At 43.3% G+C, this 24,976-nt stretch overlaps 1 protein-coding gene across 1 annotated transcript in view; it reads left to right on the top strand.

The window, feature by feature from the left end:
* Positions 1–24,976, top strand: part of LOC130473314 (polymeric immunoglobulin receptor-like) — a 46,010-nt gene that overhangs the window by 5,193 nt on the left and 15,841 nt on the right. Inside the window, exons 5-7 of the mRNA XM_056844837.1 lie at positions 1,084–1,202; positions 2,191–2,322; positions 2,763–2,894. Of these exons, the coding sequence (XP_056700815.1) occupies positions 1,084–1,202; positions 2,191–2,322; positions 2,763–2,894 (383 nt within the window). The remainder of the gene's footprint in view (positions 1–1,083; positions 1,203–2,190; positions 2,323–2,762; positions 2,895–24,976) is intronic.

Below are 24,976 nucleotides of genomic sequence, written 5' to 3'. Positions count from 1 at the left end.
TTCCTCACTTTCTGTCATGCAGATAATTAAAACAATTACAGTAAGCTTCTGTTTTCAGTATAAAGAGAAAGTGGGATAAAAGAGGCGTTAACACAATATAAAGACACTCTCGGGTTCTGCTTACTCTTAATACCTTCCTCCTTTATTCCTTTTTTCCCTGCTGACATCTTGGGCCATTTCTGGAGCTCTCAGCTTCAGTTCGTCAGATGCCAGTGACAGTCTGCTCTGAGGCTTGGGCATTTGTACATGCTCCTGGTTCTTGCTCTTTCACTGGAAATGACTGATACATGCTGGGCACCGGCATTTGGAAAGGATTCCCACTGACAATACAAATTGCCAGAAATTTAGTCTCCATCTCCACAAGAGCAACGCTAAGGGCACCATGCTCTAGTCTGAAACTGCCCAGAAGACCAAATGTAAAGAGTTATGATAGAAACCTCATTTCTGCTATCATCTTTGATTAGACAAGTTCTGCGGATTTTTGAAGCATTGCAAAATCCTACAAGCGGTTGACCAGAGACAACAATGAAAGAACAAGTGTGGCCATTTTTATATTTATAGAAATAATATTAAGAAAGCCCTGTTGTGCCTTGAAAAGTAATGTTTTACTTACATAACAGAACTTCCCTAGGCTGTTCCCTGTATATCAGACAATAGTAGGACTATAAACTAGGGAAATCTGTTGGTGGAATGTTTTCTAAGAACTCTGAAAGGAACATTTATGAACAAGGATGATGCATGCAGAAGTCAAAAGCTTCTCTCAGTTCTTATAGTGTGAGGAGAGACCTATATAATTTCTTAATCAATAGGACTGTGCATACCTTGGGCAACAACCATTAGGTGGAGCAGTTCTAATACCCTGGTCCTGGCAATGCCAAGTCTGTGGCCAAGTATCATACACTTGATCACAGAGCAGAGCAAAATGCAGATGTTCTTCCAATGTTCCCTCACCTGCAGAGGGAAGTGTGCCCTGGCATGGTATCATGGTGCCAGCCCATAACTGGGATGCCAGCATATCTCATAAGAACATAAGAAAAGCCATGCTGGACCTCTTCTGGATTCTGATGCTGTGTTTCTTTTCAGCTCTTCACAAGCCAAACCAAATCTACTTTTGATTGTGATGCCAGTTCTTCTTGTTGCTCTGGTACTTGCTGTCATTGTTATCGCAGTATTTGTTAAAGTAAAGCAGCGAAAGAAATATGGTAAGTGCAACCAGCTATATTGTTTCCAGGATCTAAAATGCAAGCTAGCCAGATCTTGCAGACTCAGTAAGCAGAGGACATAAACAATGAAGCTAAAGCAGATGTTCACTTATTTAATTAATATATGTGTAACCTCCTTTTCATTTAATGGAACCGCAGGATAGCTATCCGTTATAATAATACCATGCAACACTAAAATAATGAAATCCCAGTTTTTATTCCATAATGCCTACAAGATACAGTCAAAACCCAGCAATTCTCACAGTGTGTTCTATGTGGTTAGCATCAATTAATGATTGTGTAGTCATATGTTGTCCCAAATGAAATTTCTGAACAGTCTCCAGAGACAATCTCATAAAGAGCTCATTACAGTAGTCTAATCTGTAGGCTACCGAAGTATATGTGCAGTATTTTCAAGCAAAGGGTACAACTAGAAAATCAAACATAGCTGAAAAACGGAATACCCGACTGGAAACTGCCACCTGTATATCTAGGAGCAGCCTGCCCCCAAAATTGCCTACCTAGGTTACAGTAATGTGAATTATGTAAAGCGGGCTGCCTTTCACAACTGTCTGGAAAGCTCAATCTAGTGGCCAAGTTAATGTCAGGGTCTGAATACAGAGCTTGTATCATCCCTGTTCAAAACGCTTGTTCTTACCTGGATTTGGATTGAAATACCTGAAAGATGGACTCCTCCTATACTGTTCAGCCTGCTCATTAAGATCCTTTCCTCAAGCCTTGCTTTCTGTGACTTCACTTGCAGTGATGAGATTGGTAGCTACCAGAAATGGGGCTTTTTCAGTGGTGGCCCTTTCTTTTTGGAATGCCCTCTCCACTGGGGCTTGCCTGGTGCCTACTTTATTGTCCTTTCTTTGTTTGAATAAACCATTCTGTTAGAAACTACAGACATATTTGCACATCCATAGAATTGTAGCTAGATGAAATTCTGAAGCATATGTGTTGTGATTTTGCATGATTATTTTTTAAGATCCAAGGGATGTTGACGCAAGAAATCCTGAAGTAGTAATGGAATTAATTGAACAAAAATGTAAAGGAGAGCATCCCAAAGAAGAAAACAGAGGCCCAGGTGAACAAGTATATGCTGTGGGGCCCACTAAAGGTAAACTGTTTGGAAACCTCAATTGGTGCACACTGTAGTGGCTAAGTAAATGTCAGGGTCTGAATACAGAGATTGTATCACCCCTGTTCAAAATGCTGGTTCTTACCTTAAAGGCGCTAACTGGATTTGGATTAAAATACCTGAAAGATTGACTCCTCCTGTACTGTCCAGCCTGCTTATTAAGATCCTTTTCTCAGGCCTTGCTCTCTGTGACCTCACTTGCAGTGATGAGACTGATGGCTACCAGAAACAGGGCTTTTTCAGAGGTGGCCAATACTTTTGGAATGCCCTCTCCACTGGGCTTGTCTGGTGCCTACTTTATTGTCCTTTCTTTGTTCGAAGAAACAATTCTTTTGCACATCCACTGAAGTCAAAGAAGTATCCTTTAATGGTCACTAAATTCAGAATCATATATGCTATGATTTTGCTTTTTTTTAAAGATCCAAGTGATGTTGATGCAAGAAATCCTGAAGTAGCAATACCATTAACTGAGCAAAAATGTCCAGGAGAGCATCCCAAAGAAGAAAACAGAGGCTCAGATGAAGAAGGATCTGCTGTGGGGCCCTATGAAGGTACAGTTGCCCCCCTAGACTCTGTGATTTAAATGTGCTTTATTAGATTCACATTCCTAGTATGTTGGCCACAGTCTACTGCAGTTAAGTGTACTGATGTCCATTGGGAATCCATAACTGAGGTAATGTCTGTGGAGAGACACTTCCAAATACGATTTAAATGCTAATTGCATTTTTATTTTTTCTTCCCAATAACTCTAATGCTTGCTCAGTTTGAGACCCACTATCCCCAACTTCTTACTCTCCTTTCCAAGGTATTTGTAATATTTGTTTGTGTGTGCAGGGGAAATGGCGACCTGAGCAAAGTGGGTGATGTTTTTTTAATTATTAGCAAGTGCGAGATTAGTGATGGAACAATGAAATAGTAAGAGGCCAAGTGAGTGTTCTTATGTCCCCTGCGGTGAGATGGCGAGAAATGTGTAATCAAATGGTGCATTGGTGTACTTTTCTTCTTTTGGTCATTTGGGGTAATTCTCTGCTTCGGTTGAAATTGGCTACTCTGTTCACTTCAAATGAAAGAATCCCACTGCAGCAATCGTTGGGGACTGGTGACGTTTCTCATGCAATACAGACAATCACAAAGCGGTATTTGCAGGGGGCAGGGGAGGGGGGAGTCACACATGTGCTGTAGGTGCCTTTTTAACCCTCTGTCTAGAAATTTATCACTAGAGCACATGTGTGAACCAAAAAACAGGGGAGAGGTGGGAAGTGACGTGAGTACAATGACATTGGTGGTTACCACTCCCCTATTTTTGCTACTTATGCATAATTGAAATCCAAGAACTCCAGAAATTTCTTCACGGAAATTAGTTCCTGTGCATATATTTTTTTTGAGAATTTGAATGCTAATACTGTGCATGAAGAGAGCTGCAAATCCAAGGCAAACTTCCCATGCATAAAAGGCCTTTATCTGCTGCCATTTTTTACTGGTAAAATGTATTCTTGGGGGTGGGGGGTTCGGGTTTACTGAATGCACACCCCTAGTTACTACTTTGGAATAATATCATATTTTGCAACCCAAAGAGTATTGAAGCTCATGATGGGCACAAGATATCTGGGACTGGACTCAGTGGGTGTTGGAAGTCGCTGAATAAAATTAAGTTACATATTTAGAGCTTCAGAAAATACACGTGCTTTGTAGAGCTCAAGCATTCTGTTTTCTGTAATCTTCCAGTGCTTCTAAATAGTTTAGTCAATATGTCAGCTAATTTCTTTCTTTCTTTTTGTTGGTAGAGATCCCAGCTACAAGTGTCTATTGTTTGCTCGGTAAGCCAGATTTTGAAGAGTCAAGAGAAAAAGACTGACTGCTGCCCTCAAACCTGTTCTCATGTATTAAGTCGAGAATTTTCAAGAATAGCTATCACATTATGTTTTACAGTATTTAGCAGTCTGTCATTCTGTACCACATTTCTTTGTTATGCTAGCATCTCATTAAACCAAATCAAAATTCTAATGTGTGGGATCCAAAGTACCATTAGTAGAGCTTCCTTTGGGGAACAGAACTTTCCTGCTTTCTCTTCCACTGTATCTCGCTGCCCTCCTCAATTTACTGCACCAGGAACCAGAAAATGCCCACTGAATGTAATGTACAAGTCTGTACTGGGAGAGGTGCATTGGCAGAAATCACTTCCCCCACTGGTGAAATTTCCATTTGCTGATGAGGGAAAAAGAGCTTTGGATCCAACACATTATAAGGTAGAATTCTTCTTTTCTTTAAAATCATGACCAGAATTTAACAAACTGCACTACTGGTTCGATGTGTCCAAAGTGGCTTTGGGCTTGTGTGTCTTCCACAGCCGTCCTTCATGCCCCATAGCACAACCATTTGGAACATGAAAGCGTTTCGAAAGCAGTTTCTGATATGGCATGAGAACCTACTGTTTAAGGAAAACAGAAGTTCCACTAGGCTTGCCTAAGATGTCGGGCATACCTGAAATAGCTCTGTGTACCTTGGCCTATGTAGTCTGCAGTGACCTGGATGGCCCAGGGTAGCCCAATCTTGTGAAATTTTGGAAGCTAAGCAGCATTGGCCCTGGTTAGTACTTGACCACCAAGGAAGTCCAGGGTTGCTACACAGAGGCCATGGCAAACCACCTCTGCTCATCTCTTGCCTTGAAAATCCTTCGGGGTCACCATAAGGCAGCTGCAACTTGACAGCATTTTCCACCATCATCTATGTGGTTTGTATGAGGCCTGATCCACATCTTACTTTTTGTAACAAAGTGTTATGAGTTTCCCATAGTGACTATGGTGCATAATGTACTCCACTAGGGTGACAGTTTGTATGTATTACAAAGACAAAACCATTCTGGATGGCTTTGAACCATCACAGCAAATTCCATCTCTCATCCCGTTTCTGTTTCAATTGCAATAGGAAAAAACATCATGGGATAAATCCAGCATGTCCAAATGTTACAGTAGAAAGTAGTTACAGTTTGTAATTCCTGTAGATGTTTAATCTTCTGTAGAGTAAATAATTGTTAGTGCATTTTTATCACAGTAGAAATGGGCGCAGTAATGGTTTAGCATGTAGTTGCTTCTGCTCTGCATGAGGGTGTTTTTTTTTGTGGGGGGGCCAACCAGCACATTCCCATAATGTATCCATGATCAAAAGCAACATGGCTGGGAGCACTGCGGGAAAAAGCAGTAACTTGGCTATGGAGAGAAGGGAGAGGGTGGAAATCAGCAGTCATCTAGTACCACTGTTAGGGTTGCCAACTCTAGGCTGGGAAATTCTAGAGATTCAGGGATGGAGTGGGTAGGGTTTGGGGGGGGGGTGGAGGGACCTCAGTGGGGTATGATGCCATACAGTTCATCCTCCAAAGCTGCTGCTTTTTCCAGAGGAAGTGATGATCCCGGTAGCCTGGAGATCAGTTGTAATTCTAGGGGATCTCCATGCCCCACCTGGAGGTTGGCAAAGCTAGCCCCTGTACTCTTGCTTCATAGGATCAAACCCTCTCTAGATGCTTGTCAAGAAACTCTTGCTTGCAGCTGACAATTGAGTATTTTTCATGATAATGCTGTTAACCCTCAGACTAAAGGCATCACACATAAGCTATAATTATCTATGTAGTGTGCAATTATTATTATACAGATAATAACTGCTAGCTTTGCTGGTGTTTGCTGGCTTAGCGCTTAATTGGGGAGTATCTAAAGCCGGCTACCAGACCCTGATTCCAACCCTTCCCCGGCACGCAACACCAACCCCCTGCCCAATAAACTACTGATCCTGGCATGCGACTGAAGACAGATGTTGGATGGAAATGGCCACAACTTTATTGGTTACAGCAGCAGGCATTGGCATGGCATTGGCGTGTGATGCTTGTCATCGACCAACCCGCATTGCTGGTCGATGCATTTTTCTTCCCAGCCTGACTGCTGGGAGCCATATGAGATGGCAGTATGCGGAAACCACATGGACGGTCGTCAGCTGAGTGGTCCCCTGCCACTTGGCGGGAGGCCATTCTGACAGCCCCCAAGCTGGGCATGTCCCCTGACAGCCCCCGAGCTGGGCTTGTCCCAATCCAGGCCTCTCCCAAAATCCCTTATTGGGACCCTCCGGGTGGGGAAAAGGGGGCACACAGGCCAGCTTTACCCCCAAACTGGATCCGGCCCCCATGCCAAGCTGAATACCGTTGGGGATGCAAGGCCTGCTTTTATGTTGAAAGGCCCGCCTTGCAACATGCGGGGGGCTGATTGGCCCATTTATCTGGAAGGCAGGGCAGCAAACGGGAGTGCGGAAAGACTCCTCCACAGAAAAGATGCTGTGGCTCAGTTCCCTGCCTCCCTGATAGCCGCCATTTTATTGTGGCATGCTGACTAGCTTCGGAGGCCCGCTGAGCCCTGGGATGGCCTCTGCCAGGCCCCCGATGGTCCCCTGCACCCCCCCCCCCCACGCCGGCTCTGCCCTCTCCCCAGCGCAATCCAGCAAATGAGGCTCGTGTATGAGTCAGAACCTGTGCTTCTGTAGGTTTGAATGAGGAAAGGCATTTATATAGCAGGCTTACCTTTTCTCATGTAATTTAAAAATATGAGAAACACAGAGAAACAATATTTAAGTCAGTTGTTTGGGCCTGAGATATTTTTCTGTTCACTCTGGATGGATAATGCAACTCTTCTGCATATACCTAGATCATGAAAACTGAATCTTAGCAATCAAAAATAAGGTTGATATTGCCAGTGTGTGATGTGGAACCTTTCTGTTTTTAGATACAATAAAGGTCAAGGAGATGAAGCAAGATCTCAGTTTTTGTTTCAGTAGATCCTTTCTTTCTTTCTTTTTTGTGCAAAATCAAACAATGGCAGAGGTTGAAATTCAAGTTTCCAGAGCCACTGTAAAAGGCTGTAAAATTGCATGTACTATACTATTTCAGTATACTGTAAAATTGCATGTACTATACCCTAGATAAGACCTTTGGTTAGAGTTCCATTGTAATATATTCAGTTTTGTTGCCACTGTTGGTATCATTCACAGACTAGTGATTGTACTTTTTTAAATATTGATATTTCAATAGTTTATACAGTGCTCTTTTCACTGTACCATAGCTGTTTTAAGGCATTACATTTCTGGCATTCTTGTCTCATATACTGGGAGACTGCATTGTGTGCAATTCTCTCAGTATGCAATTTTCATTTTGTCTGAAATGGGCAACATATATATTTTTCAGCCACCATACATGTGACCTAGCATTGCCAAAAAAAATTTTTTTTTTAATGGCTGTTGGGCCAATGGCATGTCATCTCTTCAAGGGAAAACCATAGAATTTCTAGTGATTTTACCATAGAGTTTTCTGCAATTACTAGGGAGGCACGATGTCACTTCAGGGTTTCCCTGGCAGTGATCTCACAGTGTTGTCAATGGGCACCCCCATGTCCCTGTCTACTTGGTCTCCCACTGGTTGCCAGGCCATGCTTGGCAACCCTAGTGCGCCCTGAAACCCCGAGTTTCAGGCATTTGCATATACCAGATGAAAAATATGTATGTTACATTACTCTTTTCAGACAAAATGGCAATTACACATACTGAGAGCATCACATGTAGCACTCTTTGTTGGTATGGGGGATAGGAGCTCAAGAAATACAGGAGCTCAAGAAAGGCCTATTGTTAGTCCATCTTTCTTTCTTTCTTTCTTTCTTTCTTTCTTTCTTTCTTTCTTTCTTTCTTTCTTTCTTTCTTTCTTTCTTTCTTTCTTTCTTTCTTTCTTTCTTTCTTTCTTTCTTTCTTTCTCTTCCAGTTACGTGTAGAAAACCAAGCCATTCCTCTGAACATTTCTCAATTTGCTTTCTGAAGAGAGAAGAAAGGAAGCAATTCAATAACATAGCCAGAGGACAGCATATTCCATATTATTTGACAGATCTGGCAAGAAGCATCACTCAGTGACTAAACATCGCAAATGCACTTTTTTGAAACTGCTTCTGAGAACATTGGTGTTAATAACAAAACAAAAAGGTAGGCCACTACTGCAAAGCAGGGGGAACACCAATGTGTTCACCTCTCCAAGGCAAGTATCCATTGGCCCAGGGGCTTGTCGCTCCCCAGGGCTGGATTGGGGAGGGAGGACTGGCGGAGCCCAGGGTTGACCCTCCCTTGGGGAAGCATCTAAAGGACATGACTAGCAGCAGCCAGGAGAGAAGAGCCAGACCCATTTCAAGGCAGCTGGGAATAGGTAAATGGCTGAGCTGAATGGGGAAATTGGGCGAAGAGGAACCTCCTCTTCTTGCTCTACCCTGAGAACATAAAAGGCTCTATCCTCAGGCACTTGCCTAACTAAAAGCAACCTTGGACTGAGATCCAGCAGTAGCAGAACCTGACACTGTTCTTCAGGCACCTTTCCCAAAAACAGTGGCTTTGGCATGTTTATGTGCCTCACATTTTCCACAGTGGAAACGGATGCAAAGAATTCTTTCAATTTCTCTGCCATCTCCCCATCTTCCTTAAGCAATTCTTTTAGTCCTTTGTCATCTAAAGGCTCAGCTGTCGTCTTTGCCTGTTTCCTGTTCCTGATATAGTTGAAGAAATTCTTAGTTGTCTTGATGTTTTTGGCCATCTGCTCCTCAAATTCTCTTTATGCTTACCTTAATGCCAATTTACATTTATTTTGCCAGAACCTTTGCTCCTTTCTGTTCACCTCAGTTGGGGAAATCTTCCCCCTTTCAAAAGAAGCCTTTTTGCCTTTTATGGCTACCTTGATTTGAGTTGTTAATGATGGAGCCATTCTTTTAGACTTGTTGATATCTTTCCCACTTTGAGGTAAGCATTCTATCTGGGCCTCAGTCAGCATAATTTTAAATAGTTTCTAGGCATCTGAAAGGAATTCAACTTTCTTAATTCTCCATTTTAATTTTCTTCTGATTAATCCTCTTATTTGAGCAAAGATTCCTCTTTTGAAATCAAAAGTGATTATTTTGGACTTTGGACTTATATCTTGCACCAGGTCTTGATCTCCACTCAGAATCAAGTCCAGAGTTGCTACCTCTAGTTGGCTCTGTGATCAGTTCTCCAGTTAGGGTTGCCAAGTGCCTGGTGGTGACGTGTAAAATCCTGCCAATCCACCGAGCTGCCAGCCGACCAGCTGAAGGCCAGTGGGCAACACGTGCACGAGTGCCCGTGCTATGCGCCCACGTCACTTCTGAGTTTACCCGAAAGCGACGAGGACGCTCTCGCAACCTCTGCAGAAACTCTATGGAAACCATAGAGTTTTGGCAGAGATTGATAGAGCGTCCGTGTCGCTTCTGAGTAAACCCTGAAGTGACATAGACGCGTCGCACACTGCTGAAGAGCTCCTGCAGATGGAGCAAAGAGACCTGGTAAGCCTATCTCCAGTCCACAGTCGTTTATGATGCCTGGAAACCTTGTCTCTATGGTATGACTTGAGCACACATTTTCCCAGTCAATGTGAGGGTAACTGAAATCATCCAGTTTTACAGCATTCTCCCTTTTAGTCACCACCCTTATTTCCCTCTCCATCTAGAGGTCTATCTCCTAATTTTGGATAAGCCAAAGATATCAATGTGTAGTTCAGGTTAGTACATAATTCAGTGAGATTTTCATTTTTAAAATGAATTTTGTGTATGCTAACAAGTTCAACTCCCTTCAAGTTGGGTTCACGATGAATCCCAGCCTCCACATTCCTCAAAACAAACTTTATCCTGAAAGATCCCATTTCCAAACTAATTGCATATTAATATTCTCCATTATCATTATTTGTGCACTACTGAAATATATTTGCACATTTCAGGCTAAAAGTAGACCTTCTATCCAAATGTGCTGAGACTAGAAGAGCAACAGTTGCAAATGCATAGCTGTTTGTGTTTTTTTTATGATGATATTCCTTTAAGAAGTCTCAACAGGTGGATCAATATACAAGTTAAGAGGAGGACTTAAAACACTTTCAGTTCTTATGAAATCCACTCTTCTGCCAGCTGCACTTAGGAAGTCTGAGGACAAAGAGCCACTGAGTCTCAGGGTTCAGAATTTTGACAGAAGAGAAAAGGAGAGTTTGCACCAGTATTCTGCTTTACACAGCTAGCCTGGAATGTGAGTAAAATTTTATCACAATTCCTTAGATGCGTGAAATTATATTGCTATATCTTTTATGAAAGCAAAACAAAAAGAAAAGAAAGAACTGAAATGTGGAATTCCATGTCTATAGGTTAGACATGATTTGATTATAAACAGTCAATCCTGATGGATCCTGTATACCAAGGAATGTTTGGCTGTTCCATATATTCACTATGGTTATTTTGACATTTTGCTCCTATATACTGTCCAGCAGGAATAACTTAAAACCATGCAATTTATCACAGTGTTCTTGAAACACTTTGTAGTACCGTAACCAAAGTATTTTATACTAAACACATTTTAAGCCTATATCTTAACCATGTGTTCCTGAGGGTCAGCCCCTTTGATTTTGAAGTAACTTACTTCCTGTATGTGTTCTTAGGAATTCAGCCTAGGTGAATACTTTATATGTAAATAACTATTACAAAATAGATGCCATGTAAAAATGGAAAATGGAATATTGTGTGATCTTTTTATTGGTTTAAAGTTACAAATTTTATGATCAATACGTATTTTAAAAAGCCAAAAATAGACTTTTATAGAATTCTATCACCCATTGTTTTGTTTTGTTACATATCTCTCTATCTGTGGAGTGAGGGGAAAAGGGAACCCAGTTATTACTGGACAGTCAGTGCAATCCTAAGAACACTTTCCTAGGAGACAACTGTATTGAATAGGCCTGAGTAGGATTCAGAGTAGATCTGCTTAGTATTGCACTAGATGTCAGTTAGTAGTCATGGCTGGAGCCTGACCAAGGCAGGGATTCACCGGGCTGTAGCATGCCTTAAAAGTGCCCAGCACCACTCTGCTTTTAGAATTTAACCGATGTTTTATTGGAGCAGGAACTTTTAATTTCATTCCAAATTAATATCAGATTCTGGCACAGGAAACAGAATGACAGTCTAGGGAAATTTAAAACACACCCGAGGAAATTATTCTTAGGCCATTTATGCAGGACTGTTTCCTCGTGGTCACCCTGTGGAATACTTCGGTGCTTTACTTTGATTATGCTTGCCTTTTCCGACAGTTACCTCACTCTCCCCACATGTTTCTGCACATTTTGCCTGCGCTTTCTGGAAAATGCTGGGGAAACGCTGGGGAAATGAACAGAAATGTGTGGGGAGAGTGAGGCAACCTCTGACGGTCGGAAAATGCAAGCATAATCAAAGTAAAGCCCCGAAGTAGTTGGCAGGGTGACTGTGAGGAAACAGCCATGCAGAAATGGCCTTAATGATATCCTTTTTGCTTCCACTGAAATTTTGACAATATTTTGTCAGAGCAGGGATCTACAAATACATCTTGCAATTCGGTGCTAGCTGAAAGTCAGTTAAATTTTTAGGAGGTGGAAGAAGTAAAAAACCCTTTCTGGTTTCTTATAATGAAGCAAGTTCATCTATTCGGCAACTCCACACAGATATTTGAAAAAACTTGAGAAAGAACTTGAAAACAGAGAAAAGCAACAATAATTCTGTACTGGAAATCTCTTTAAAAGTGCTGCCAGAACCCTCCTTTTGTTCCACTGGGTAACATGACCACTCGAGACTTGATAACCCTTTACTAAACCAATGCTGCTCCATTCTCTGCTGGTGACAAGGGCGACCTTTTGTTTGATGGACATGTTTCAGCCAGAAAGAGGAGTTCTTCAGCTAGGATTGTTTTGTCTACCACATTAGCGATAGCCATGCATTTGCAGGATTTTCTACCTCTCCTTTAAGAGAGATTCACTAGGCCTATGGGGAGAGGAAGTCTACTATACCATCTAACCTCTAGATCACTAGACTCTAGTTTAGGGTTGCCAGGTCCCTCTTCGCCACCGGAGGGAGGTTTGGGGGGCAGGGCCTGAGGAGGGTGTGGTCTGTGAGGGAGGCTGGAGCCTTCCAAGCCCCACTGTGTGCGTGCTCCAAGTGCGTGCACAGTGGGGCTGGGACGGGGAGGAAGGCTACAGCCTTCCTCTCCATTTTACAAGCCCAATCGGGCTTGTAGCATGGGGGGGGGGGGAGGCTGGAGCCTTCCAAGTTCTGCTGTGCGCACACTCTGAGCTCATGCACAGCAGGACTGGATGGAACGCTGCAGCCTCCCTTTCCATGCTACAAGGGTCCCTCACTGCTGTCCATAGTCCTGCCCTCTTTTGCTGGCTGGCTGGCATTGGAACAGGTGAGAGGTGCGGCAAGGGGGGCTTCGTTTTGGTGTATGCCAGATATAGAGATGATTTGAATTGTCATCCTCTTTGCTAACAATCCTACCCTCTCTCCTACCTAGGTTTTAATATTCTAATGCTGACATTTCTAATTGTCATTGCTATGGCGTCAGGGTAGCTGCTGTTTAACAGGATGGAATTTAACCAAGGGTTGTGATTTCCTGAAGGGGGGGGGTCCCCTTAAGAGGCTCCAGTGGTGAGAGGCCTAATGGCCAACTCCAGGGCTAGCATGCCGACCACATCCTCAAGAGGCTGGTGACTGGCATAAATAGCAGCTTTTGACACTCTTTTTCTTATAACCTGTTCTCGTTCCCTGGTTATCCCCAACAGGCAGGTTGGGAGGGTCACTGCCAGCAGTCAGTAGCACCTGTTGCCCCTCACCTGTGTTGTGCCAAGACCTGAGGAATCTGTAATCAATAAAGTTATTTCTTGATTCTGCTGTATCTGTGTTGTCCTCCTCTCCTTGCCTTTTCGGCTTATAGTTTAGATGACTAACCCATAATGGCTACAGGAAGCCATCCTAGCTGAACATACTGAAACAGTACAAAGCACACTGAATGACCAAACCATCCATTCTACCCACATAACCACTCAGCCAGCATTTTTAGCACAAATGGTAAAGTTAAAAATCACCACACCCCAAGCACATTCTGGAGACATGCGAACATTTCACCTTCTTGTGTATCATAAAATCTCTTGAGCATGTGCAAATGATGAACAGAACTACTAATACTTTTATGGATTTTGCAAAAAGTGGTATTAGAAATTGGGCCTAACTAGCTTACAGCTTGGTAAACTTAATTTTTTATGAAACTTTATGAGAAATACGATAGATAGATAGATAGATAGATAGATAGATAGATAGATAGATAGTATATAGAAAGGACACATGGCAAAAGTTACTATTATAAGAAAATCTGCATGAATAAGGATTAGTCTTTTCTCCAAAATTACATATAGCATAGAAGGTTTAATACATCTTTAAAAATAAATTTATATTTTTAGGGCAGCACAATTTCCGCCTGTTCATCAAGTATACAAAACAAAAATGAACAAAGCTATGTTGTCACTCATGTTGTAAGACACATGAACATAGATACCCTGTCTGATAAATCTAAGAAATTTGCTGCAGGGAGCCCATGATATCACATCATCCACAAGGCTTTCCTCTTTTGCCCTGTAGCAAGAAGAGCTATCCTTAAAGTGAATGGTAAAGTGTACATGTGCAGGCATTTTCTGCCTACATTCTGAAATGCTCATGGGGCTCTAGCAAGGAGAACTATCGTGGTAGAGTGGTAAGAGCGATGGGCAAGGCAGACCCAGGTTTAAATCCCCACTCAGCCATGAAGTTCACCGGGTGACCTTGGACCACTCTCTATCAGCATAATCCTTCATTACAGGTTTGTTGTGAGGATCAGATGAAGGAGGGGCAAATCATGTACGCTGCTGTGACCTTCTTGGAGGGAGAGAGAATAAAAAACATGATAAACAAGGGTAATGTGATATTATTTGACTCACTGGAACAGCAAAGCTATCAGGATTTAGTCTCTGGACCTGTATCTGTTGTTATGAGGAAACTGAAGAGTTGCCAGGAGTGGTACAGAGCCTGGAGCTTTCTGAATTTATCAAGCTTTAGATCTAACCTTCACGTCTGGACAGAAGGAAAGCTGTGCAAGTTGTTAGTGTAGCTCGGTTCCAATGCTATAAGAAGATTCCATGGCCAATCTGCCTTCCAATGGGTGGAGACCATCCAGGTTGAATGTCATTCACAATCAACAACTCTAATAAAGCAACCATTTCACTGTGAATGCTTCTTATTACTGCAGCTACTAATAGTCAAGAGCAGATTCAGCAGTTACACCTAGATAAGCCAGCTTCTCATATGCAAACTCTTATTGCATATTCAGATATGCATTATCTTAGCATTTAATTATATGGCACGATACTATCACTCTCAGACTTGAATAGCTTGAATCTACTGGAGTGTTTCCATGGATGGAAGGATTTTAAACCATGGAGCCCTACTTTCAATGCCCCCCGCCTGAGCTTCAAATTCCCTCAAATGCTGCTTCTGGGGGAACTCTTATGATCAAAATTTCAGAGGAGAGAGCTGCAGTGGGAGGAGAGAGGCAAGAGCAGAAATCCCTCATCTGTGGAAATCCTCCAGTGTACTGTGTACAAATACCTGTACTAGTCTAATATAGGAAGTATTAATATATCTAATTCTCAATGTGGCCAAATCTATGGATACCGTTGGCTATCCCTCCATTCAGGGAGGCCCATCTGGCATCGACCTCAGCCCAGGCCTTTTCCATCATGGCTCCAGCTCTGTGGAATAGGATCCCTGAAGAGGGGAGGGGGGCCTCCTCCCTGGAGATATTCAGGAGTTACTGCAAGGCCTGTCTGTTTGCCAGGGCTTTTGAAAGGGTTTAAATGGCAGACATCTTTTAAAGGAAGGAGGGGAGGGATTTGGGGCTTCCTATTTTATCTTTGGTTTTAGCTGGTTTTATCTTTGGTTTTAGTATTGACAGCCTTCAAGTCTTGGTTTCTGTCAAGGAAGACTCAGTGGGACCCAGCCCAGCAGCAACCACGAGGCAACTTGCTACCACATCACTTACATGATTCAACCAGGCCTGGCTGCTTACTATTGTTCAACAGCAGCCACCCCACAAAAGCCAGTGTGGTTGTAGTTGTTACAGTTTCAGATTAGGAAGTCTCACAGCCTAATCTAATTTATCAGGTTGCTGTGAGGATAAAATGGAAGAGAGGAGAAAGATGTAAGCTGCTTTGGATCCTTATTGGGGAGACAGGGAGTGGAATATGAATAAATTAACTAAATTATAAATACAGCTGAATATGGGGGCATATAAAAGGTAGATTGCTTAGAGGTTGGGAAGATGAGAAGGAAGCAAGAAAGGGGAGAATGTGAGGGAGGGAGTAAGAGGGAAATAGTATGGAGAGGGGGATACAGTGGAAATTGAGGTGCTCTCTGCAAGGCTTTCTAGGCTCCCCACTGTGTGTGCAACTGAGGAGAAGTTGAAGGGCAGATAAAGTAGGTTGGCTGGTGGGTGGGAAGAAGAGAAGGAGCAGGAAAAGGGGAGAAGCTATTGGGGCTTTCAGGGAAGGAACAGAGGGGATTGTAAGGGAGGGGAAAATGAGATGCCACTCCACCTGCAAGTCCTTGCAGAGGGCCACTCCACCTGCAAGTCCTTGCAGAGGGGGACCTGCAAGTCCTTGCAGGTCCCCCTCTTGTGTATATATAATACAAAGACGAAGATTAGAATGCACAGATAACAAGTAGAAAACAGTGTGGCTTTTTAGAAGCAGCAGAACACTATGTATGTGCTTTCTGAGTAGCATGTGATGAAGGAAGTCAATTAGGGAGCACCTAATGTGGAGACAGTCCATATATCTCCATTCAGAAAAGATGCACAAGTTCTCTGCACATGACTCCAAAAGCATGAGAAAGACTATCACTAATCTTCTTGCGTGGGCACTTTTGCTGAATGTGTGATGCTTCCCACAAGCTTCCAATGGCTCACAATGATAAGATGAATAGTCAGCTTACACTTGGATATCAAAATAACGTAAGATCTAACCCCTTTCTGTAATACTTTTATTCTGTACAATAATTTTTTGTTTATATCTTATGCAACTGTCATCGAACAAATATGGTTATGAACTGGCAGCTGCTAGCATCAGGTAAGGCTGATTAAGCCAGTATCCTTTATGGCAAATGTAAACCATCATGCTTATCAAGATCAACTTTTATTTGCTAAATGTGAAATCAACCATACACCATTCAGGTAAATATTGATGCATTTTAGCTCTTTCTTGCCATTGTCATCCTAGCAAACACATCAGTTGCATTCTCTGTCTTTATCAGAGCTGCTTATCAGAGTAAGGTCTGTTTAAATTGAACCAGACTTTTACAGTGCATTCCTGAGAGGACTGCCTGCGCCGGGCTTAGGAGGCAACGCGGCTGCGCTGCCTCCAAAGGTGGTTTCGGTGGGGCTCCTTCTGGCGCCAAAAATCTGTGCAGCCCTAGTTATGCCACCTAAAAGGTGGCGTATCTCGCCTAAAATTAAAAGGGGTGTTCCTGGGCTGAAAGGGCTTTGGAGGCCGCCTAAAGGTGTCCCTGCCCCAGCCCGGTGCCGTAATGCCCTGGGAATGCCTCCTGGGATGCCGCCAGAAGGCCCCGTCGGCATCTCTGGCCGGTGCTGCAGTGCCTCATGACCAGCATCCGGGTCTTCCCGCTGGTGTTCGGGCCACCAACGCCGGTGTTAGCTGCCCGGATTCCAGAGTGGAGGGTCGGACACCGGCGTGGCGCATTCTTGACTAGGGCTGTCGATTCGGTTCGTCCTGAACCGAAAAACCACATATTTTCACCCAGGCTTTTAATTTAGGGGGCTCAGCTTATCAACTTTTTAATAGTCTGCTCTGTTTTGTGGACAGTTTCATGTTGCTTATGTCTAATCACTTGTGTTTTAATGGCTTGTGTTTTATACTGTGTTTTTCAGTTTTAAGCAGGACTCTGAAGAGGCTGCATACAAATTAGGGATGTGCATTTGGGGGGAAAACAGTAGTTTTTGGATTTGAATTTCAGGAAGGGCATAATTACTGGCATTCGATGGCATTCATGTCTCCTGGTACCATTTTGGGAATCAGTTTTGGGGTTTTCTGGGATTTCAGAATTATTCAGGCTCCATTATGCCCTATGAGAGACCTTTGGGGAGGGGATTGGTATGACTGTTTCTCAACCAAATGATGCCAATAATACAGTGGAGCTGGTACTGCCTGTCCACACAACTTTCAAGTGAATTTGGGTCCAATTCTACAGAGCCCTGAACAAGGTGCCCCCAGCCCTCCTACGTGCAGGAGTGTGAACTAGGAGTAGGGTTGCCAGGTCCCTCTTCGCCATAGGTGGGAGGTTTGCATTTCAAGGCCTGCCACCTGGGGGTGGGTTAGGGTTGCCAACCACCAGGTACTAGCTGGAGATCTCCTGCAATTACAACTGATCTCCAGCCAATTTTCTCCAGTACACCTGGAGAAAATGGCCACTTTGGCAATTGGACTCCCCTCCCCAAACCCCGCCCCCCTCAGGCTCCGCTCCCAAAATTTCCCACCGGTGGCAATGAGGGACCAGGCAACCCTACGGTGGGTGGCTTATCTGATGGCAAGGCTGCTCTTGAATGGCAGACCTTTTTCTGTTGGTTCAGGCCACAGCCAGAGAGCTCCTATTTATCTTTTTGCAACAGTTATCAGTAAGGGGGGGGCTCTAAACAAATGAAGCTGCATCTCCATATATTGTGTTGTACCTTTAATGTACTAATACGACAAACCGGGTGGGAACTACGGTACATTAAATAACTTTCTCATAGAATGTGGCTAGTGACTGTAAAGAACTTTAAAAATACTTGAAACCTCTGTGTTGCTAGTCAGTGAAAGTACAGAAATGCCAGTTTACATTTTCAGCTTAAAAACTGTGTTTGCCACAACTTCCTGCTGCCATATACACACCAGTGATTTAGATCTGCGAGTCAAATTTCTGTTTGCACTGGCCACCTCTTTACTTCCTTTTGCGAAAAAGGATGGCAAACTTTGTGTTTTTGTTCTCGTCTTTTCTTCATGCTTGCATTCTGAACCTTTGAGACAGACACAGTGCAAGTTTAAGCTTTTCTCTGCCATCATGAAGGCTAGAAATATAAGGCAGATTCACATATTGTGGTATGCATGCACATGTGCCGATAACCTTTGTATTAATAGTCATCAGTCCATGCGTCTTTTTTTCAGTGCAGGAAAATGTACTTTCAGTCATGTGAAATTTTAGTCCGTTACAAGAAATAAGAGATTTCAACTATATAAAAGATTTCAAGAGAAATAAGAGATTTCAACTAAAGGCCAAACTACACATTCGTTTTTAAAACGTTGGGTCCTCCTTGTTCCCTGCAGCCACACAGCAGCCACATGGAATGGCTTTTATAAAATAAATGAGAGCCCAAATGGGTTCAGAATGTTTCTGTGGGGAAGGAAAAGTTCCTGCCTCTCTCCCACCCCAGCCATTTTTCCATGCTGGAACAGTCCTGGGCAAGAGTTATTTTCCCATTTTCACTGCTCTGTGTGCACAGAATACCCCATGTGGATCAGCAAAAACAGGAAAATAGCTCCCCTCCAGTGCCATTTCAGTGCAGAAAAACAACCAGCACAGTTTAGTGATTAAGAGAGGTGGACTCTAATCTAGAGAACCAGGTTTGATTTCCCTCTCCTCCACATGAGCGGCAAACTTTTATCTGGTGAACTGGGTTGGTTTCCCCACTCCTACACATGAAGCCTGCTGGATGACCTTGGGCTAGTCACAGTTTTCTCAGAACTCTCTCAGCCCCACCTACTTCACAAGGTGTCTGTTGTGGGGAAGGGAAGGGAAGGAAAGGAGATTGTAAGCTGCTTTGAGACTCCTTAAAAGTAGATAAAAAGTGGGGTATAAAAACCAATTCTTCTATTTCTTGTGGTGGGGAGGCAGGAGCACTTCAGCTGTTGTGTAGCTGTGGGGAACCTGCATTGGGTCTGGGGAATCTGGACCCAACCCTTTAAAAACCTGAATGTGTAGTTTGGTCCATTGAATTGGCATTTGCTGGTACTTTGTAACTTTTCATGAGGACTCGTGTTTAAATCTCAGAGAACTCTGAAGAGTGCTGATTAAACATTTGAGGCTGATAGACTTCACTGGTGCTATGGTGTGAAATGTTCATCAACTGAACCTTCCAACAGTTCTGGGAACACAGTTTACAGTAGATGCAGAGAGGGAAAGGAAAACCGTCAGTTTGGCTAGGGTTAAAATCTTACACAGATCAAGGGCAGCAGAGGTCTTATGGCAAAAGGTTCAGGCTGGAATGAGATCCCAGCAAACGTGAATGTTAATGGACAAGAATTGAAGAGGCAGGGTAGCTGAAGAAGGAGAGCAGAATGGCATGAGAAATAGAAACCTGGGGGAAGTAAGAAAAGGAGAAGAAGTGCTGAGAATGAGGCAGAAGAGATGGAAGTGGGAATAATGAGAGTATGAGTTACATAAGAACATAAGAAAGGCCCTGCTGGATCAGACCAAGGCCCATCAAGTCCAGCAGTCTGTTCACACAGTGGCCAACCCATTTGGGTTCTCTAGGAAGTTCATAATGTTTAAGATCAGAGGAGTGTCAGGGATGTGTGTGAAGCCAGCCGAGAAACAGGGCAGTTAAAAGAATAAGGCCAGGCGTGGGCAGTAGGCTGAAAAGCAGGGAACAGAGAAAACAGTGGTAATAGAGATACTGAGAAGAAGCCAAGGGCAAAAATTGTATGTTTCCAGGAACAATACAGGTGTGAATAATTAGTAGGAGAGTTGAAAGAACGGGGACTATGGAGACGTTTGGGGCAGAAGTTTGTTAGGTCCAGAGTCTACTTCCTGATTAGGCTGTTGTACCTGAAAAAGTCTACAGGGAGGCGTTACAAAAAACAGCAACAGCCATACAAAATTGTACATACAACCTGATCCAAAACACACTGCATTAATTTTAAGATATTCTATGAAGTATTTTGTATGTAACAATTGTGTTTTTTAATTGAATCTTTTGGCCGAACCAGACATAATGCAGGATAGCCAGAGGATTTCTTTACACTCTCAAATAAGTACAGAGGGCTTTACATTGGATTAGTACAGTGGCACTGGGGATGAAGTGTTTAATCCCCCCCTGTGCTCTTTTCCTAATCAAAATAGCCTACTCTAAGCTGCTGTTAGCCCCTTAGGAGAAAAAAAAATTACAGGTATATGCAAAGATTTCTTTGATCAGTTAAAAAGCAACAACAACCTGTGTTCCCAAGAACCAAACCTCTTGGTTTGATGTTCTAAAATCAAGTCTGCCAGATTCATAGTACTTCAGTCTCTGCTTGATGAGTTTACGTTTAGAGTAAAGGCCACAAATCTGAAAGTGCACTTTTTCCACCCTCCAGGAGTTAATTAATAGCCCAAAACAAATATTCATTGGCCAAATAGAGATCATAGCAAAATGAACAAACAACAAAGCATCTTTTATGCAAAGGAGGAAATACAAGATCTTAGTTGCTGGGAATTACCCCTTCTAACATAAAGTCCGTCACCTGATGCCCAGAGAATAAAGCCTTCAGGTAATTTGCACAACACTTGGCATTCACCATAGTTTCTGCCTGAGCGAACAATGTAAAACACCATTTCCTGGATCGGATGAAGATTAGGCAAACATGGATCATACAGGGTTTCCAGATTCTAGCTGGAGATCTCCTGCTATTAGAGATCAGTTCACCTGGAGAAAATGGTCACTTTGACAATTGGACTCTATGGCATTGAAGTCCCTCCCCTCCCCAACCCCCACCCTCCTCAGGCTCCACCCCAAAAACCTCCCGCCATTGGTGAAGATGGACCTGGCAACCCTTCCCTCTGAGCACATTACAGTAGTGAAGACAAGAGGCAACAAAGACATAAATAAGAGTGGCTAGGTTACTCTTCTCCAAAAGGATACATGGCAGATATGATTGATAAAAGCCTTTTATCAAAAAGGAACTCTTGGCACTGTTGACTAGCTAGCATCCAGGAGCAGGATTGGACCCAGGAACACTGCTAGAAGGCAATGCTCTTTCAGGGAAAGTTTGATCCTGTTGGTAGCAAGCATCTCCGCCTTCCCTATGACCATAAGCCACCAGCAGTTTTATTTAGTTTAGTTTTAGTCTCTTCCCCAGCCCTTCTCAGATGCAACATCCACATGTAGGAGAAACTTCCCAAGGGAATGCACATATTTTGCAGGTGTACAGCATCAGTACATATAAACTGAACACTGGATTTTTCAGGGTTTTAGTTTGCATATACTGAAGCAAAATACACATGTTCCATACACTGAATAGACAGTGGCTCCCTGAACAATGGGTGTGCCCCCTTTTTATAGCTTTCTCTAAATTCCATACATGCGTACATTTTCAAGCTTATATAGGTTTTCTGCTTATTAGTTACTTTCTTTTGCGCCTGTGTTAGCCCCGTTCATTGCTGCACCTTCTGGAATCATTCTCTCCAAGGTCGTAAATGCTGATTAGGAAATGGCTTTACTACTTCTGTGGTACTACTTTGCTCCTTTGGCAATAAAACAATTAAAGCACAGCCAGCCCATTAAGGCATCAAACAGTCTTTCCCATTGGCTTCATAAAAATATCAACTCATATGGGTATTTAATAGTAGCATGTGAACTCTGGATATTTGTCTGCATTAGCATCCTTTATCATGTTTCTTTTCATGCATCCCCTTATGTTTGTGCTGTTCTTCACAAGGTATACATGCATGTTTCTTAGGGTTGCTAGTTCTGGCTTGGAAAGTTCCTGGAGATCTGGTGGCAGAGTCTGAGGAGGGCACTCAGCAGGGACATGATTCTATAAATGCCCTCTGAAGGTGCCATTTCCTCCAGGGGAATTGATCTCAATAGTCTGGAGATAAATTGTAATTCCAGGAGAACTCCAGGCCCCACCTGGAGGATGGCAACCCTAATTGCTTGTTGCGATGGTGAGATACTGTTGGGGTAAATGTGTAGAAATACACATAGACTCCCTGCAAAAAAGATATTTTCATTTTTGTATAGCTATGCATGATCTCAGAAGCTAAGCAGGGTCGGCCCTGGTTAGTATTTGGATGGGAGACCACCAAGGAATACCAGGGTTGCTGTGCAGAGGAAGGCACTGGCAAACCACCTCTGTTCGTCTCTTGCCTTGAAAACTCCATAAGGGGTCGCCATAAGTCGGCCGCGACTTGAAAGCACTTCACACACACACGTGCATGAAATAAATTCTTTAAAATGGTTAGTGAAAGGAGGAAGGTGGGATGATGGCTGGAATGAGAGGCATTCCAGAATGTATATCCAGACCAATATGTATGATATTGCAGGAAAGTTAAGGGGTTGGACCCAGTCAGCTTTTCACTAAATCTTGTCCACTTGCTCTCTTTAATATGACCCCCCAAGACAGGTGGTTTCATTAGTGCAGGTCCCAAAATCCCCAGCATAGCATTTTTAGAGGCCCCCCTCCTCTCTTTTGCACTTGTGGAAAAACTGGCTGGATCTAACCCACAATTTCTTTAAGAAGGGCCAGCACCAAGGGTTGGCATTGCCAAGTTGCTGCTGAGATGGTGCTGTAGGATTCCACTGAAAGGCATATTGCGCAGGGCCTCCCAAAAAAGGGAACTGGCCTTGTCATTAATGACATACCTTCTTTTAATGAAAACCAAAGTCAGTTCTCATAAAGGATCAGCCTTCAGCTATTGGGTGATATGTTCAGGTATGAATCCTCCGGAAAGCTGACTAAGATATTTGTCCTCTTAGGCTCAGCTCAGACAAAATGCAAAACCATGATTTAACTATGGTTAGTTTGTGACACCAGGATTCTGCTCACAGGCCATCACTACTAGTTTGCCTCAGCAATTGGTGGTTTCATTTCCTTTTCTCTGTTGCCTGAGAGGATGTCACCAGAGAACAAGACAGGATGTCTGCATTCAGACATAATACAAAAACATTGGCAAGAAGACTAACTGTGGTTAATAAACCGGCTTCAGACCCTGGCTTCAGATCTTGGTTTGATGGACACTAACTAACCATAATTAGTAGAGTGGACTCCATTTAGACAATCACACTAACCAAAGTTGGTTTAATTAATAGAGCCATTGATGTCTCATCTGTAGGTGCCCTACCACTGACTCTGCTCCTGAAAGCACATTGTGTAATACTGCGTAGACCATCAACTGCTTTATATAATGCTAGCTAAGCCATGTTTGCAAAGATGTTAAGGCCTTGCAACTTTTATGGGCTCTAGTTGTTTCTGAACAAAATCCAAAGGCAAACACTATCCTTTAACCTTTGTCTTTTCTGATGGAAAAGGATAAAGTGGCAAAGGTCATGTCAGATGCAGACTTAAAACTGAAAGACTAACTGGATTTTAAGGAGTGTTTTTTGGCAGCTGTTAAGATTCACAGCATGCAGCCTTTTTTTCCTTCCTGGTAAGTAAGAAAACCAGCAAGGGCAATGCCACAAAACGGGGAACAAAGACACAGCTGGCGAAGGCTGGTACTGGACAGAGAATTTGGAGAGCATAGTGGTCAATATCCTAGCATCTGAGTGCAGAAGGCACACAGAATTTTCCCATGTTCCTTTCCTTTCCGGCAGCTGTCTCCAATCCCCAGAATGATCTTTTCAGGGATTGCAGGATCCTTGCAGAGGAAGAGCCATGAGGGTTGCTGGGATGGAGTGAGGAGGGACCAGGGGATAAAATGGACACCTTTCCTTAGTGGAGCTGCAGTTGCAGAAGAGGAGCAATTTTACCTCCTTGTCCTCCTCACCCCTGCCCCCCCAAGATGTATGGCTGTTCCTCCTTGCAGTCCTGCCACCCTGGGAATGATCTTTCCAGGGGGTAGAAGGGGCTGCAAACTCAGAGAGGAACACAGGGAAACGAGGCATTATGTGCACAGAGTGGTAGGATGCTGCCCAATGTGTTAGCAAATCTGAGTCATCCTATTCAAACTGAATATGCTAGTGAATGGAGGCAATGGACAATCCCTAGGGTTGCCAACTCTCATTTGGGAAATACTTGGAGATTTTGGGGGTGGAGCCTGGGGAGAGACGGGTTTGGGGAGGTGCAGGTCTCAGTGGGGTATAATACCATATAATATACCCTCCAAAGCAGCCATTTTCTCCAGAGGAACAGATCTCTGTTGCCTGGAGATCAGTTCTACTCCCAGGAGGTCTCCACCTAGAAGTTGGCAACCCTAGCAATCCCTGAAAGGCAGACAGGAAAGACAGCAGATGCTGGAAAAAATGAAAGGGTTTTCAAAGGGTCTAATGTGAGATGGGCAGAACTGATTCAGATTCCAACAGTGTTGAAAACATCCAGGGAGAAACTAGGACTCATATCTCAAAGACTGCCTTGGGTCAGTGACTGTAAGAAGGAATTGCCTCAAGGTATTCCCCCCAACCCACCAGATTATATGTTAGCTACAAATTGGGGTGTTATGTATGTAGCACAGGAAACCAAGTGCACGTAGAACTTGGATTTCTCCAGGCTCCTGAGTTGTGTGTTCCTATTGGCTACTGGGGTCCAACCGCCCAATCCCGGACTTGGGGGGAGTGGCCACAGCCGGCCGAGCGGGCATATAAACAGGGATCTGAGTACTGTTCTCCAGTTCTGTTTTGCCTGTTCATAATGAAGCGTTTTGCCTTTGGAACTCTGTCTCCAGTCTCGTGTATTGCCCACGCGACATAACATGGGGATAATGTGAAGGACAAGGGGATATGG

Source organism: Euleptes europaea, chromosome 2 (genome assembly GCF_029931775.1).
Source record: "Euleptes europaea isolate rEulEur1 chromosome 2, rEulEur1.hap1, whole genome shotgun sequence".
NCBI classification, from domain to species: domain Eukaryota; kingdom Metazoa; phylum Chordata; class Lepidosauria; order Squamata; family Sphaerodactylidae; genus Euleptes; species Euleptes europaea.
Note: the sequence above shows the minus strand (reverse complement) of the source record. Positions and strands in the feature narration are given on the sequence as shown.